Here is a 16893-nt window from a genome sequence, read left to right on the forward strand (position 1 = left end):
GGCATGTTCCTAAATAATTCATCATAGAATTTGGACAAAGCGTAGGCAAGAACAGCTGCAAGGTCAAGGAACAAGGGCTAAGAGTGAGAAAGGGCAGAAAACCACCCAATAAAAGTACGGAGCCCTTGTATTTTTGCCAATACAAAATGCCTGAAAACTTTCAAACTCTTGAACAACATTTAGATACAATGCTAAACTACAGCTTAGTGTTGCCTGCAGGAGGCTTCAGCTAGTGAATTCCTTTGTTTCCCCTCCTACTCTGCCACATCCATGAGGAGGAGACTGGAAACATTTATTTGCTTCTGTTTTAAGATTAGAATAATTGTATTTTTTATTTGTCTTGACCAACCACAGTCTAAACCAGGGGCCAGCAACCTTTTTCAGCCATGGGCTGGTCCACCATCCCTCAGACCATGTGGTGGGCCGGACTATATTTTGAAGGAAAAAATGAACGAATTCCTATGCCCCACAAATAACCCAGAGATGCATTTTAAATAAAAGAGCACATTCTACTCATGTAAAAACACGCTGATTGTCGGACCGTTTGTGGGCCAGATTGAAAAGGCTATTGGGCCGCATCCGGCCCATAGGCCTTAGGTTGCCTACCCCTGGTCAAAACTAACTGCAGTTTGTCCAAGTTTGGGCAAAACAACAAACTGCATACTTAGTTTAAAATGGAAGTGGATATTTCTGAACAGCTTGTGGCCATGCCAGAAAGGAGTGGGGGCGGGGCGGAGTACAAACTAGTGTCCAAATCATATCTTACTGTCCACTAACAAGTTATTGTTGTTGTTATTAAAATTTTGTATGGATTCAACAGCAAGTGTGCCTTACTAGTTGCGGTCAAATCTAGGTACTCTCTGTCAGACATCAAGATCCGTGAGTTGATTCTTGGCACAACATTAGGCTGGTTCATGATATATTCAACCACATCTTGATCATTTGATAATTCACCCTGAAAAAGAAAGAAAGAAAATCAGCTCTAAACCCTCAAACAAACAAAAAGCACATTTTGGAACTGGTCTGAAAATCTGAATAATATTGAGAAGTCAGATCATTTTTTTAATTTTGGTTTTATTCCTTGTTCTCTCAGAACCTTCCCTTCAAAGAGGTCATTTAAAGACATATCAGTATTAGCATCTCAATATTTTGCAAGATGTTAAATTGCTTCTTATGTGCAACCCTTTGGATTTTTTACACTTCTTGGAGCAGCAGATCTGTGACATAGCAGTTTCCTCTGTGGCAATGCAGGGCTGCCATTTGGGAAATGTAAACCTACAGCCTCCTTAGAAGCACAGAACTAGCTGCACAGCTCTTTGAATCTTGGCCATCTCATCTTTAAGCACCGAAGAGGTCTTTGAAATCCCTGGCTACAAGCAACATGGCTTACCAAATACACAGCCCTCTGGAAAAAGCTGGTTGTTTCTAGTATTTTATGCATTGTCACAGTTTCTAGTTCATCGGGATCTAGTTGTTCCTTTTGAAAGGGCATTCCGTTGAAAAGTGCAATAGGTAAGGGCCCCACACCTGTCTGTTCATAGTAGCCACGTCCTTCCTGAAATGCACAAAAGATACAAATAAGATTTTTTTTCCTTTCTGCCTCTACTGACTTTATCTACTGCAACGTAGTCCTTGTTTCCAAAATAACCTGTGTGAAAGCAGGTTATTGGGGTGGGTAAATACTGCTGTTCCTGGTCCAGAAAATCCTGTTGGCACCTCTGACCACTCCAATGAATAGTCTGGCAGAAATTTTATTCTACAAAAAGGGTTATGGGGTTTGAAAACAGGTAAGTTGCACACATGAACGCCTTACCTTCCTATTGTGATCATAAGCAGAATCGACTCCTAAGATGCTATTCACTTCTACATAAGGATACTGCTTCTCAAGAACACTAACCACATGCTCCACTTTGAGTTTTTCTCCTGTATTTACTTTGTTGTATATCTGTCAAGAAAACATTGACACATGTGCAGTTAAAAATATTACCTCTTCTCCTTACACTTCAGAGGACCATCAATAAATCAGCTGCTCTCTCAACTTCGCTTTGCCTGCCCTTATGTATCAAATTCCCTCCATGAAGACCTCATCGCTGCCTCTTCTCTCTTCCTACTAACCCAATTTCAAAACCCACATTATCCATGAAGCCTTTGGCTTATTAGTCTTTTTGTCCCATCATCCCCAGGCCTAAGAAGCAGTAAGGTAAGCAAGTGTGACAAAAGTAGCAGCCTCATTTTTTGCTCACGTGCAGTGTTTTATATAGAGCAACATAATATCCCCAACACTTGGTGTAGGCTAAACCTGCAAAGCTGATGTCTGCAGGGAAATAATTATACATCTCATACAGCACAGACAGACAGATGGCTGTATGCATGTATTACAAACTGCTTTGGTTATCTATTTTGCAGGTTCTTACAGTGAAAAGTTTCTCATTAGTTCTCCCAATACCTTTATTTCCCCAGGATGTATAAGTGCCCAGCAGAATGTGGGGAAGACAGAATGAGGGGAAGTAAATTACTGATGGTGGCATGGATGAGCCTCTAAAAAAGGCCGATCACCATTATGAACAAACTTTGTTAAGAGCGAGTTGAAGGCTAAAATCAAACTGCAGGGACAACAGGGAAGGGAAGACAGCACACTGCACATAATGTAGGGCAGGAAGGATGGAGGAATCCACTCTTACCCACTCCCCCCCCCCCGCAAACACATACAAGCCTTGGCCAAGGCCCAAGTATGACTGTGACAACAAGCTCTCAATTGCACAGGTACATCAGCAATAAGGTAGAGATACCAGGGTGGAGACAGGAGCAAGGGAAGGGCAGCATTAAAAGCCTCATTGTGGTGCCAAGGATGGTTTATATTCTGCCCCCCCCCCTATCCTCCAATCCCATGCTGCCATCACTATAGTTACAGGATAAGGAAAAGATGTAAAGATGCACAACAATGTACCAGATCGTTCCTCACATAGCCTTTCTATTAGATTTACATCAGGAACGCACAAAAGGGAGGACATGTCACTTCAATCTTACAGCTTAACTTGGAGAACAGTGCAGTGGGAGAAAAGTGGCTTTGGCAAGAAAAGTTCTCCTTCCAGGAAAGAGATGGCCAAGAACTCACAACAGGACCTCCCCTCATATCACTGACAGCAAGTACATTACCACTTTCATAATCATTAACCCAAATTTTCTGAAAAGGCTTGAGACTTCTTGTTGCAACAGCCTCAAAGCTGACATAAACAAATACAGCTGCATTAATTCTCTCCAACACACTCACAGATATAACCGTCTGGAAGGCAAAATTATTATCAACTTCTTCTGCAACGTAATTGTAGGCTCGAAGGAGGGCGACCCCAGCATCTTGTAAACCATCAATATCTTCAGAGTCATTAACCACAAAAACCAGTCCAATCCTATTAATAAAACAAAAGAAAACAGACTAAAATCCAAATCAGATATTCAAAAGCACAGCATCTGCAGTGGAAATGTTTAGGTTTGTGAACACGAGTGACACTGACCACCACTAAATACTACCGATCCTTTATCAGTGGTTGAAGGGATGTAGGAATGAGCTGTCGGATTGTGTTCTTTCCCCTGCAACCCCTTCCTCTCTTGACGCACAAATTAACCAAGGTTAATGCTAACCAGGGTTCAATCCTAACCAGACAATGGAACTAACATCAAGCTCTGGTTTCAAATCCTGAGTTAGACCTGGTTAGCATTAACCATGGCTGACATTGGTACAGACATGAACTCAGCCATGAATCTGGCTGATGTGAAGAAGTCATCCATGAGGCGGCAGTGTGGTACACAGTCATATAATGTTACATCTGCATCATTCCTCCATGTCTGTGGTATTTCACATGTGTGCAAAACTCACATCATAGGCATAGGCATGTGTCCCATATCAGATTTACCACAGCCACTTGGTACAAACCAGGACCCCCAGATACCTTCCATATGTGATCAGACCCAAAAGGCTCCTCTGTCATACAGTTAGGAATAAGAGGTAGTGGAGATGCACGGTTGCTCAAGAAAAACTCCCATCATGCCATATATGTACTTTTCATAGGTTTGGAAAGGTGATCAGCTGTGAACATTACTCAGCTTCAAAAATAAAATTGTAACTGAAGCATTACCTCAATGGTATGTGGTTACTAAGGAACATTTCAGCCATGCTAAGCAATTCTGCTGAGCTCTCATGGGACGGGTCTATGATGAGTACCTGAAAGTCGTAGCAAAGTAAGGATTCAGATGCCATTACATCACTTCAGAAGGACTAGAACTGTGTTTCACAATTTTAATTTTAAACATGTTTTAGATCTCTCTATGGATTCTTATTTGTATGTGTGTGGTTTTTTTATTGGAACAGATAAACTAAGCTAAATATATAGGATTATCTTAATGTTAGTGGAAAATTTATACAGTGGTACCTCCAGTTGCAGATGGGATCAATACTACTACTACTACTACTAATAATAATAATAATAATAATAATAATAATAATATATTTATACCCCACCCATCTGGCTGGGTTTCCCCAGCCACTCTGGGAAGCTTACAACAGAATATTAAAATACAATAATCTATTAAACATTAAAAGCTTCCCTAAACAGGCCTGCCTTCAGGTGTCTTCTAAAAGCCTGGTAGTTGTTTTTCTCTTTGACATCTGGTGGAAGGGCATTCCACAGGGTGGGTGCCACTACCGAGAAGGCCCTCTGCCTGGTTCCCTGTAACTTGGCTTCTTGCAGTGAGGGAACCGCCAGAAGGCCCTTGGCGCTGGACCTTAGTGTCCAGGCAGAACGATGGGGGTGGAGACGCTCCTTCAGGTATACTGGACCGAGACTGTTTAGGGCTTTAAAGGTCAGCACCAACACTTTGAACTGTGCTCAGAAACGTACCAGGAGCCATTCCAGAGGTCCGGCCATATCCCGAAGTTTCTGCAACTGGAGGCGCCGCTTCTGCGCATGACATGTAGAGCACTTCTGCGCATGCGCGAGCGGTGAAACCCAGAAGAATACCTCTGGGTTTGCCACTTTCGCAACCCGAAGTTTACGTTACCCAAGGGTAACATAAGCCGAGGGTCTACTGTAATAGAAATTAATTAAAACATTGCATACAAATAAAATCTAAAGTTGCCCAACTCTGGAAATCTTAGAGTGAAGTCCAAAGACCAAAATAAGATACTACTTACAAAATTATGGAAGTTTTTCCTTATTTGTCTGATTACACCAGGGAAAGTAGGGCGCAGCAGCTCCTGGACACTGGAAGGCCAAGAATTGTATCTGCTGTCGACTTCAAGATTATTGATCCACTAAAAAGAAAAGAAAAAGCCAAACAAGATAAATTAAAAATGCTTCTTGCTTGGACTGTTAGAACTTATTTCAATTTAGGACCACTATTTAGGGATTCAATTGCAGTGGAAGTAACTGAACTGTATGGATTCGTATGTTGAACCAAAATAAGGTTCAAGACTTGCCTCAAAGTATTTACACGAGTGTACCAGGATATATAACATACTGTGAATTTTTTTAATTTTTTTACTGGTCAATGAAAATCTCACCCCACATACTCACTGAAATAGCAGCACTTCTGATATCTACAGCATAGTCAGAGTCCGATGGCTGGATGTTCAGCTTTAGCACATTGTGCATGGAAAGGCCAACAATTCCCAAACTATGCAGCCCTTCCATAACACGAGCTTCGTTCCTCAAGACATCAAACAAACTAGAAAGAGCACAGATCAGACAAAACTTTAGAATGCCACCAGCTGATAATACTGTAGCATTTTATATTGCTATACTGTAACCTCAGTTAAGAAGAATTTGAAGAGTTCATACCTAAATATGTCCTGTGTGTCTAGATCTATGTGCAGCCCATTGATGAACAGGGCAGAATCCCCAGACTGTAAACCTAAGGTTCCTTTGAAGTACTGAAGGAAAAGTGCAACAAAGACATTAATAGACTTTTTTAAAATACATGACTTGAATAACGCATAACTTTAGATCAAATCTTTTCAAAGATGTGCATTTAAAATGTTAACTGATCCCAGAAATGGAAACTCAGTTGGTCCTGCCTTGATAGCAAATCACCTATCAGTATTAATCTAATGCAGCACAGAGTGTGAATTACCTTATGATAAAAATAGAATGATAAGGTATTAATAGAGCAATCCAAACCCCTGATCTACCACACAGGAAGGAGTCTGGATGAGGTGGTTTCCCTTTACCTGTATTCATGCTCTGCCATTAGCGGGGCTCACCTACCAATGAACTTTCAATTGAACTGGAGCAGCCAAGTACAGGTGACAACCATTTTGCACAGGGGTTCCATTCCTGGCCCCTGCGTACCTCACCTGGCCCCTGTGCACCAACCCGCCCCCATTCTGCCGTTCCGAATCCAAAAGGACCCATGCATTGGTGGACACGTGCAAAATGGCTGCTGCCTGTATTCATTGGCTTATAAGTACCTCCAAGTTAATCCAGGCCTCTCTGTTGCACCAACCTAGAGCTGGTGCCACTCAAGTAAAATATTTTCCTACCCATCACAACTTGCACCCTGCCTGGCAGAAGCAGAGAGGCTCCAGATGCCATGGTAGCTCTGTCACCTGTTAAGCCCTGCCGCCAACCGCCAGGGATTTGGATTGCATGCTAAATTAGGCATGCTGACTGCCCATTATTTGATAAAAGGCAAAGGTAAAGGTACCCCTGAGCATTAGGTCCAGTTGTGGACGACCTTGGGGTTGCACGCTCATCTCGCTCTATAGGCCGAGGGAGCCGGCGTTTGTCCACAGACAGCTTCCATGTCATGTGGCCAGCATGACTAAGCCGCTTCTGGCGAACCAGAGCAGCGCACTGAAACACCGTTTACCTTCCCACTGGACTGGAACCTATTTATCTACTTGCACTGGCGTGCTTTCAAACTGCTAGGTTGGCAGGAGCTGGGACCAAGGAGCTTACCCCGTCACAGGGATTCGAACTGCCAACCTTCCGATCAGCAAGCCCTAGGCTCTGTGGTTTAGACCACAGCGCCACCCGCATCATTATTTGATGATGTGGAACAATTACAAGCTGTGCTCCCATTTCAATTACTACTCTTCTTTATAGCATTCTAGGTTCTATACAGACATGGGGAAGTAAAATGAATCAACTACTTACTTGTCCTCAAGCAATCTGCCTACACCAGGCATGGCCAAACTTCGGCCCTTCAGGTGTTTTGGGACTACAACTCCCATGATCCCTAGGTAACAGGACCAGTGGTCAGGGATGATTGTAATTGTTTTTGGTCCTCCCAAAACATCTGGAGGGCCAAGTTTCGCCATGGCTGGCCTACACACTTGACCAATAAATAAATTTCTCAAAGTGGTTTTATCATACAGTACTCTAGAATCATGCTAGCCATTTTAAGGAATATTGAGGAACTTATGATATATGGCTGACAGTAATAGTGGTTGTGGGGGGTGGGGGTGGCTTGCTAGCTGAAAGTATAACAGAGTCTGATGTAAAAGGGATGTAAAAGGGATAAAGTCAGTGCACCATAAGCAAAATATAAAGGCCACTATCGTTGGCCATCATTTGCAGTCAAGCCCAGATGAAATCAAAATGGGCTCCCAAAGCTGTCAGAGGTCACCTCTGGGAGCTAAATCAAGCAAAGAAAAAAAAAATAATCTTATCAAAGTTACTTCTCTCACTTCAGCCAACCTACCTTCAAGACTGAGATTCATATATAATACTAATACTAATAAGCATTTTTTGTGCCATGTAAATTGCAAAGTTCAGTCCTCAACGTAGATTTAGAGCAATCTAGGTTGCAATCCTTTACCCACTTATTTATTGGGGCTTACCGTACTTTTCCGTGTATAACATGCCCCCATGTATAAGACGCCTATTTTGGGGGACTCAAATTTAAGAAAATGGGGGGAGATGTTGAGCTTTTGGGGGGAGGATTGTATAAGACGACCCCCACTCTTTAGCATAATTTTTAAATAAAAAAACCTAGTCTTATACATAGAAAAGTATGGTACTTTTGGGTAAACATGTCTGGGATTGCACTGTTAAAACTTGTTATGCTGAACTGTAAGTGGTTATTTGTATTCTGATATCTGAACAACATTCTCCATGTCTGCCCCATTGTTTCTTTTGTAATTGTTGTGACAACCCAGTTCCTCTGAGGTAATTCTTTTCTAGAATGGGACTCTTCAGGGAGCTTGTTAAGACAGCATTCCTGATATTTTGCACATTCACCCTGACATTTCTTACAGTAAATAGATATGCTTTGGAGTACATTATTCCCTTAAAGATAAGAGAAAGTTAAACATGATATTATGCAGCAGATTCAATTACGCTGTGATTTCGGTCTTAAACAGAGATAAATAAGTCAATTGAGCGGATTGTTCTGCTCCTGCTGTGCCAATGGTTAAAGTTTCACAGAAGCCACTAAGTTTCAAGTCTGAAATGCACTGGGACTTATTCAAAAGCAAGGCAAAACCCGAAAGGCCAAGTTTCCCTTGAGTAACTGCTTGTGACTATTCCCTGGGAAATATCCAGATAAAACCAGTCATTTGGCTCATAGCTTCTGAGCTTGTAGAATATAAACCTTGCACAGAACAGTGTTAGGGTTCACTGGAACAGACTCCCTCAGAAGGTAGTGGACTCTTCTTCACTGGAGGTTTTTAAGTAGAGGTTGGGTGGCCATCTGTCCTAGATGCTTTAGTTGAGATTCCTGCATTGCAGGGGGTTGGACTAGATGACCCTCGGTGCACCTTCCAACTCTACAATTCTATGGTTCTATGATATGATGAAGAACCTTTCCTCCAAATTCTGCCCTAGGCTGTAGCTACTACAGTACAACCAGAAACCAACAAAACATTCTGGACATTCTAGAAGAAGAACAGCATTTCAAAGTATTTAGAGCTCGATAAAAAGGTGCTTTTTAAATACAGAGAGGCAGTGTGGCTTAATGGCTAGTATCAGCCCAGGAGACCTGGGTTCAAATCCCTATTTTGCCAAGAGGCTCCAAAACAATATGGCTCCATACAATTACCTTTTGGTTCTCTTCAATTTCTGATCTGAGTTCTGAAGAAACAACTGTTTTTGTTATTGCCCTACAGAAACCAAAAGAGTCACATTATCATTAATTGTCTGTCCTACCTCTTCTTTTGTTTTTCTATCTGTTCCCACTCGAACATGTCCCACTACAATTGTTACAAGTAAACAGATACTGGAATTCATATAGAATACATTGCAACTGCAAGGACAATTAATCTATTTCATTTAAGCTCTCTAGTGCAATCAAGGGGGGGGGAACCTGCACATATTAAACCCTACAAAGTTTGACATCTTCAAAATTAGTGCCAAAAATGATTGCACAAGAATTATGTGCTTTCAGCTTTTAAATCCAAAAGGACACATACCAGGAGGAAGTTATTATCCCTTAAAAGAGATAGGTCATCTGAACCAACTATGGACTTAACATCTCTTATTTAATAGAAAAACACTAATATCCACTTAGATTACAAATGCTATAGTGTACTGATGGTGCAGAAATATTGACTTTTCAGGTATAGCCTCACTGAAGATATGATCAGGGCAGGTTGTTGTTGGCTGTATAGCTGCCTGAGTATGTGTTTCCTGCCCCTGTTCCTCGCAAACCAATTATGAATGGTTTTCTTATTCCTGGCAGGCATTTTCAAATCAAATCAATAACCTTTATTAGGCATGACAAATTCAGAAGCTTCAGAACAAAATTATGAGTAAAACATTCACATTATAAACTTCATGAAATAAAATACATATTAATTGATTTAGTATTTTAGAGCAATATATCAATTTTCAATTAGCATCCCCGGGTCCTCTCCACAGTGGCCCAATCTCTCTGCGTAAACCAAGCACAAAAACTCAGCCACCACTAAAGTAACTTCATCATTATTATCTGACAATAACCCCTGAATAGTTGGCATTGCTGCGATCGATGCATCCACCTGCAAAGCATCCAGCAATCGTCTTCTCGCATTAATACTGTAATTACAGGAAAAGAAAATGTGGTCCAATGTATCTGGTTCATTCTTCCCGCATTTACATAAACGTTCGGCTTTTGGGAGAGCTAGATACCTTCCTTCTGTCTCCATAGAGGGGAACACGTTGAATCTAGCCAACATGAAGAGCCTGCACCCTTCCTGACTCTTCAAGTTTGCCATATATCCCCCTTTAAAGTCTCTACACATTGGGAGGTTCAGGTGTAATGGGGAGCAGGTGCTGCGCCCCGCCATCTCAAGTAAGTAGAGGGTGCTTTTCTCTATAAGAGTCTTTCTAATAATTTTCCAGACTTCTTTGGGGTCAACGTTTTCAAAATCAGTTATCTTTAGTCCTATTGAGTTCAACTTTCTCCTGCAAGTCAGTGATAGGTTATAGCTTATACTATCACTTAAAAGGTCGTAAAGGAGAGAGTTAGGAGATAGGGCTCTATTATGAAGGAAGATCCAGTATTTCAAAGTCCTCAGCCACGCTCTTATTGATAGAGGTAGTATTCCTAGCTCGCAGCATATTGACTCATATTTAACAGAGTTTGTAAGTCCAAATAATGACCTCAAGAGGGATGCATGAAATTTGTCCAACTTCTTGAGGTCACCTGAAATCCATAGTGGGGCGCCATATAAAAGTTGCGGGCAAAGTTTCATATCAATTACTTGCAGTGCCGCTGGAATCTATCTATTTCCTTCAGGGGAGAAAAAATGAGATTTGATATGGTGGGCTGTCCCTTTGGCCTTGGCTATTGCCACAGAGATATGTGCATTCCAGTTCATGTTATTTTTAAATAGAATCCCCAGATCTGGGGCAGGCATTTTCTCCACCTACAGCACCTTTTCTGCTGTCAAATTGTCTCTACTTTATCAGAGAAACACCCTGCATTTTCATTGAACTTCCAAGGTGGCCATATTTAATATTTTCAAATATGCAAGGGGTATTTCACCACCAATTTATACTAAAGTTTTCAAGGTATTAAGAGCAAAATTATAGCAGAGATGTTGACAAGCAAGTTTTCCCTTTTAAAATGATCTAATTCCACAATTGCTCATTGCCAAACTATGAGTTAGCTGGTGGAAGCTGGATGGACCACACTGGGGCAACCATTTCCCCACAAGTAAGGGGGCCAAAGTAGTTTGTTTTAGTTTCAACAACCAGGACCCCCCAATCTAGGGGGTCTTTGATCACTTTCACCAAAGTAAACAGCACAATAATCTACATTCGCTTAGCAGCAGCAGCAGCAACAGTTACCTAGCCTTTGTGGGAAAATTCTGACTTAGATCTTTCATGACCATCAAAGCATCCACCGTAGGAGCAGCCAGAATACGGGCAGCAGTTTGGAAGCTCAGATCTAAAATTGAAAATAGTTCAATCATAAGCCAGTCCTTCAAACCTGGAACATTGTAAAGCTTAACTCTGCTAGGTGCCAAGATCAGCCTAATCTCTTGAAGCTCTTAAACACCCAATTATTCCTCTCACGCACTTTGATGAAACTGCTCACATGGCTGAAGCGGAGTTCATGCTTAAGGGCATTCCTGGATTAAGCCAGCGCATCCACCAATGTTCTGTTCTTAGCAGAGTACACAATTCATACAACTGGATATAATGCCGAGAAACATTCACCAGTTGGAAATGAATCAGAATGATTTGGGAATTTTACCACCCAGGTTTTCTCAGAAGAAAATGCCACTGCATCCAATGGAGCTTACTCCCAAGTGTGTTCAGGATTGCAGTCTTTCGTCAAATTGAGTTATCTATAATGCAACTATGAGCCGTAACTATAATGCAGCTGCGAAGAATGCAACTGGCAAAAAAGAAAAGAAATAGGAGGCACCAAAATAAGAAGAATGCAAAAGGAGGAACTTGTTTGCTTAATGCCAACTAACAGAGCAATCCAAAGCCCAGGCAGGCAGTGGCAGGGTTGTGTTGTCACCACATTGGCAGCCTTCCTGCTCCTACTGGCCACAGCAGAAGAGGCAGGCAAATCACTGTGGCAGCCTTGAGCCTGGAAGACACCACAAGGCAGCAGTGGGGTCTGCTTGGGATCTAGCAGGGACAGTCATGGGGCTGGCTCAGTCCCTTCCCTAGAACACCCCATTTAGGGGCTTTCCATGAGCCGCCACCAGGTGGAATGAGGAGCTGGGAGTTGATGCTGGCATCACTCTGTGGGTAGAGGGGCACCTTCATCTAATCAAAGTCCATCCCAGCCAGGCACAATGGGGTTTTGGACTGAAGAAATAGAAGATGAATTCCAGGTGAATGCTTTTAGGAGCAAAGTTTTCTTCGTCAAAGTATGCAGAATAGCTGAAGCAGTTTGCAGAAATATTGTACTGTACCTATCTGGCACCATGAAGAAACGACTTCAGCTATTCTATGTAATTTAAAAGTTTAGGATGGTTGCTGAAGAAGGAACCTGTGCTTTGAAATATGTTGACCTGTAAAAAATGCAACTGCATTCAATTTGATGCTTTGCACAAAGGGAAAATGCCTTGGGGTGGTGCTGATGGAAAGGGTTAGTGCTTGTATCTGTTCCAGGAACGGTTGCATTTATGGATGCTTCTGCTGATACAAGAGCAGTTCGTAATGAAGTCATAATAAATATATTTTAGTGTGTGTATATAAGGACTTAAGTGCAGCATAAGAGCTCCTAGGAAGTTGAAGTTCACATTTCAGATTTGCAGGAGAGGGTCTAATATGGATACTTACCTTGTAATTGCCACACTTTTAAGGGCGCCATTTCATTGGTGCTTTCAACAAGATGTTTTCTTAGTTCTTTCAGTTCTTCTTTCAAATTGGGGTGCAACTGCCTAGAATAAAAAATGAAGGAAACCTGTATTATTTAAGGAAACCTATATTATTAAAGGTAAAGGTACCCCAACCGTTAGGTCCAGTCGCGGACAACTCTGCGGTTGCGTGCTCACCTTGCTCTATAGCCGAAGTTTGTCCGCAGACAGCTTCCGGGTCATGTGGCCAGCATGACTAGGCCGCTTCTGGCGAACCAGAGTAGCGCGCGGAAACGCTATTTACCTTCCCACACAACTGCCCCTAATAGATGTGGATTTGGGTCCCTTTTATTAATATTTTGTAGACTTTAGTAGGAAAATGCAGCTAAAAGTAACAGGGGAAACTGCTGTATACAGTTTAAGTTAGCCCATCTAATTCAAGATTGCCAACACTGAATGGCAGCAGCTCTCCAGGGTTTCAGGTAGAAGCCCTTCCCATCCCCACCTGCTGATGCCAGGACTGAACCTGGGACCTTCCGCAGGCAAAACATGTGCACTATTACTGAGCCCCGCTCCCTGCAATGTTCTTTATGTATTCCCTTGCAAGTCAGTTTCTGGAATGCTTTAGGTGGAAAAGCCAAGGAAAACGAACTTGTTTGTCAAGAGCATGACGTACCTCAGTTTTCCAAACAGAAATCCCTGCACTTCATCAATGGGGTCATTTTCACCTATTACTGTTGCATTCACATCTGCGCCTATAGAAACATGAAAATACTCCTGATTATGATACCATTTAGGAAACAATCGGTCATAAAGAGTCTGATAAGCCTTACAAGCCTTCAGCACACAATATCAACACTTCAGACAGCTGTAACAGAAAGCACCTCTTGTTTCTAAGATAAGTAGGCTATTGCTGCAATTTCTTACAACAGGCACCAAAGTGTAATGGGGTCATTCCTTGGTGAGGGGGGAACAGTGACATTCCTTGCCTCTCATTCTCTGAGGGTTTTATAATGCTACTTCTGTCAACCAGTGAATAATCTGGTGCTGCTCTCCACTGCGAAGACTCTTCCTCACTCTGGCTCCATAGGGAGCAAACATCAAACTTCTAAAGAAGTGGCTTGTTGCACAAAAAAGGACAAAATGATGACAACACTCCTCATTCTGCCTTTGCATGTTTTTCTGCATGTTTAACTTAGTAGCCAACACCATGCTAGTAGGATTTGAAGCCAGCAAACTGGTGGAAGGGAGGGATTAACACAAAGTTAAAACACAGATAAAAATTACAATGGCTTTTCCTTCATTTAAAAATTGTGCTGCTTTTCATGCACCACAGCTTATTATCATTAAAAAAAGAAGGATCTGCAGGAGGCAATTAAACATGTGTGTAAGAGGTTAGGCAGCCTTGCAAGGAAAGCAGAAGGTGAAGAAGTGTGAGGCAAGACCCTGGAACTGGGGCCTGAGGGGAAATTGGGCACACAGATTGCTAACAGCCAAGGAGAGAGCAAGTCCAGACAAGCTTCTCACTCCAGATTGAACTGGGAACCTACACAATTCTGCCACGTCAAGGGAAGGTAATAGGTTGCCTGGGCAAGTTGCCTCATCCTAAAGTACATGAACCTTCCAACCCTTAAGAGTATCAATCCAAAGGTTGCCTAGTCTAGCTTCAGCAGCTCCTGTCAACGTGCAATCAATTCCAGAGTGATTGCTATTCAATGGGTTTTCATTTATTATTATTTAGTTTGTTACAAGCCATTTTGAGCAGAATTTCATTGTGGAAAGATAGTATATAAATAAATATGAATGATTTAGATTACTGCAGCATATCGCTAATATACCCTGAAAGAGTGATTCAATCCTAAATAGAATAACAATGAGAGCATATGAAGAGAATTTGAAAAACAATTTTGGAATATATTCCAGTTCATGGTGGAACCATCACTGCTCTTAAGGTAGGAATTCACCTTTCACCTGGGTATCATCCTTGGCCTTATATTCTGTGCTTTTAATGGCCAGCTCCACACCATAGCCTGACAGGTAGACTCTTTCTTTACTTGGATTCTACAAGAGAGAAAGGAGTAAAAGCAAGGTGACATGGGTGCAACAAGACATTTGCTAGGTTTATCTCTCCCAGCTTCGCCAGACCATAATCACGGGCAGTTGGACCACCCTGATTTAAACTTAGAACAAGTTGTGTTGCAGCTCAACTATAAACACCCACCCACCCTCTCTGTGATAAGAAAGTTGCAGCCCAATTCAGAACTCCAACTAGTAGGAGGATGAAAAATGTGGCTTCCATCTAATAAGCTCTTGTAGTGATTCCTGCTGTCTTGGTAATGCCTCTCAGCTGGAAGAGGTGCTGGTATTTACATATCTGAAACCTCAAATTTCATTGCACATTGCTACAAAAGTCATAAGGGGCAGTAAGAATACAAAAAGAACTGTAACCATAAATACCCTGAATCTATTACCTCTTCAAATTGAGATCTAACAGCTTCTAGATCTTTAAAACAGTCAGTCTAGATTCAGCTTCACAGTTGTCTTATACAAATAGAGGATTAAATCTTTGAATATAATCAGAAAAGATAACCCCTCTTCAAAACACACAAATGTTGCAATATTGAAAACAATAAAAAAAACTGGCAATATGTTTTATATAAAGACACATACGATTTTAGAACTCAATGCAAAATATTCTTGAAGTGGCACTTAAATACCAAATATTGTTCCTGAAAAATACTTTAAATCATGTGGACTTTCCTAAGATCGTTTTAGTACTTACAGCAATGTAATGCCTAAGAATGTAGGTGATTTCTCCAGCATTGACTTTTGATACAAGTAGTCTGTGAAATCTAGACATCTCCTCAGAGCCAATCTCAGCATACAAGATTACCACAGGACTTTCCGGGTCTGAGACTGGGTATTTGTGGTCGCCTTTGAATATAAAAGGCTTTGGCCTAGAACAAGACGAACACCCCAGTATAAATACTGTACTTTAACAAGATTAGATAATGCTTTTGACTGTATTGAACATATAAAAGAGACTAAATAGGTAATTACGACAGTCCTTATTCTAATGCTTGAATCATTAAATGTGATTTATGAAGAATTAAAACAAGATTTCCCTATGAAAATCCCAGCACTTTATTGCTCTGCTTCTCACAATTATGAAACTGAATGAATTCCTAAAATGGTGTCACTTGTGAAGCCATTGCAAATGGAACTGAACAGTATGCGTTTTACAATTGTAATGGTTTTATCTATTTGTATCTTTGTATACTCTATGGTTGTAATCTATTGTTGTAACCCACCCCAGAATCTTATGACTGCATCCTGCTCTGGGACCTTATGTCCAAAGTAGCAACAAGTTAAGATTGTAATCAATCATTTAATCAGAATGTTTATAAATCACCAACTCATAAAAAATAGCAAAATAGTGTACAATAAAATTATTTAAACATCATGAAACTGTGAAATCATAGAGATATGTAATACAGAACAAACGACAAACACTGAATCAGATTGCCCAATTTTAACAAAATAAGAAGCAGTATAGTTGATGCTTTGGTACAAAGTAAAACTACCTTTCTGAAGCTGTTTGTAGAAGCATTTTGAGTTTGTCAGATTCACAAGTCTTCTCTCCATGTACAACAAAAAATGCATTACATCCCTCTGGTGGGGGCTCATCAGCTGCTATCTGTATTAAAATGGATCTATTATAATAAGACGTCAAGCTTTTTTGGGAGGAGAATTGCATCATGGTCATAGTAACAGGATCACAAGATACTCTGCTTCTAATAGATTCATCTGTGCATTGTCATTTTTTATCCATATGAACAAACAGTACAGCCACTGAATCACATCAGAAAAAACTGGCCACAACTTGTGAAATGGGGGCATTTGACAGCTTTTTTGCTTCCAGCCCAGATGGATACCAGCGAGGAAGGTAGAATAAACTTCTTAGATTCTTCCAAAGACAAATACCACACAAAATAAAGATCACTCCATTTTATAATCATTCAAGAAAGGTCTCCTGTCTTGGAGCTAAATGAGAGAAAGAGGGATAATCTTACAGCAACTTTATTTGTTCCCTTCCCTCCCCCCCCCCAATCTCAATCAAACAATCTTGATATGTGTTTACTATTAATGTTGGG

General features: G+C 41.2%; 1 protein-coding gene across 5 annotated transcripts in view; it reads right to left on the reverse strand.

Annotated features, from left to right (window-relative positions):
* Positions 1 to 16893, reverse strand: part of UGGT1 (UDP-glucose glycoprotein glucosyltransferase 1) — a 42477-nt gene that overhangs the window by 21380 nt on the left and 4204 nt on the right. For all 5 annotated transcript variants that reach the window (XM_088670728.1, XM_088670727.1, XM_035132971.3 and 2 more), the window contains exons 5-19: positions 16324 to 16436; positions 15522 to 15696; positions 14704 to 14800; positions 13416 to 13494; positions 12723 to 12823; positions 11268 to 11367; positions 9037 to 9097; positions 5835 to 5926; positions 5571 to 5721; positions 5189 to 5308; positions 4134 to 4219; positions 3272 to 3407; positions 1814 to 1945; positions 1391 to 1555; positions 835 to 955 (exon numbers count right to left, since the gene is read on the reverse strand). In XM_088670728.1, coding sequence (XP_088526854.1) covers positions 835 to 955; positions 1391 to 1555; positions 1814 to 1945; positions 3272 to 3407; positions 4134 to 4219; positions 5189 to 5308; positions 5571 to 5721; positions 5835 to 5926; positions 9037 to 9097; positions 11268 to 11367; positions 12723 to 12823; positions 13416 to 13494; positions 14704 to 14800; positions 15522 to 15696; positions 16324 to 16436 — 1729 coding nt within the window. The remainder of the gene's footprint in view (positions 1 to 834; positions 956 to 1390; positions 1556 to 1813; positions 1946 to 3271; positions 3408 to 4133; positions 4220 to 5188; positions 5309 to 5570; positions 5722 to 5834; positions 5927 to 9036; positions 9098 to 11267; positions 11368 to 12722; positions 12824 to 13415; positions 13495 to 14703; positions 14801 to 15521; positions 15697 to 16323; positions 16437 to 16893) is intronic.

The sequence above is a fragment of the Zootoca vivipara genome, chromosome 5, assembly GCF_965207765.1.
Source record: "Zootoca vivipara chromosome 5, rZooViv2.hap1.1, whole genome shotgun sequence".
Taxonomy (NCBI): Eukaryota; Metazoa; Chordata; class Lepidosauria; order Squamata; family Lacertidae; genus Zootoca; species Zootoca vivipara.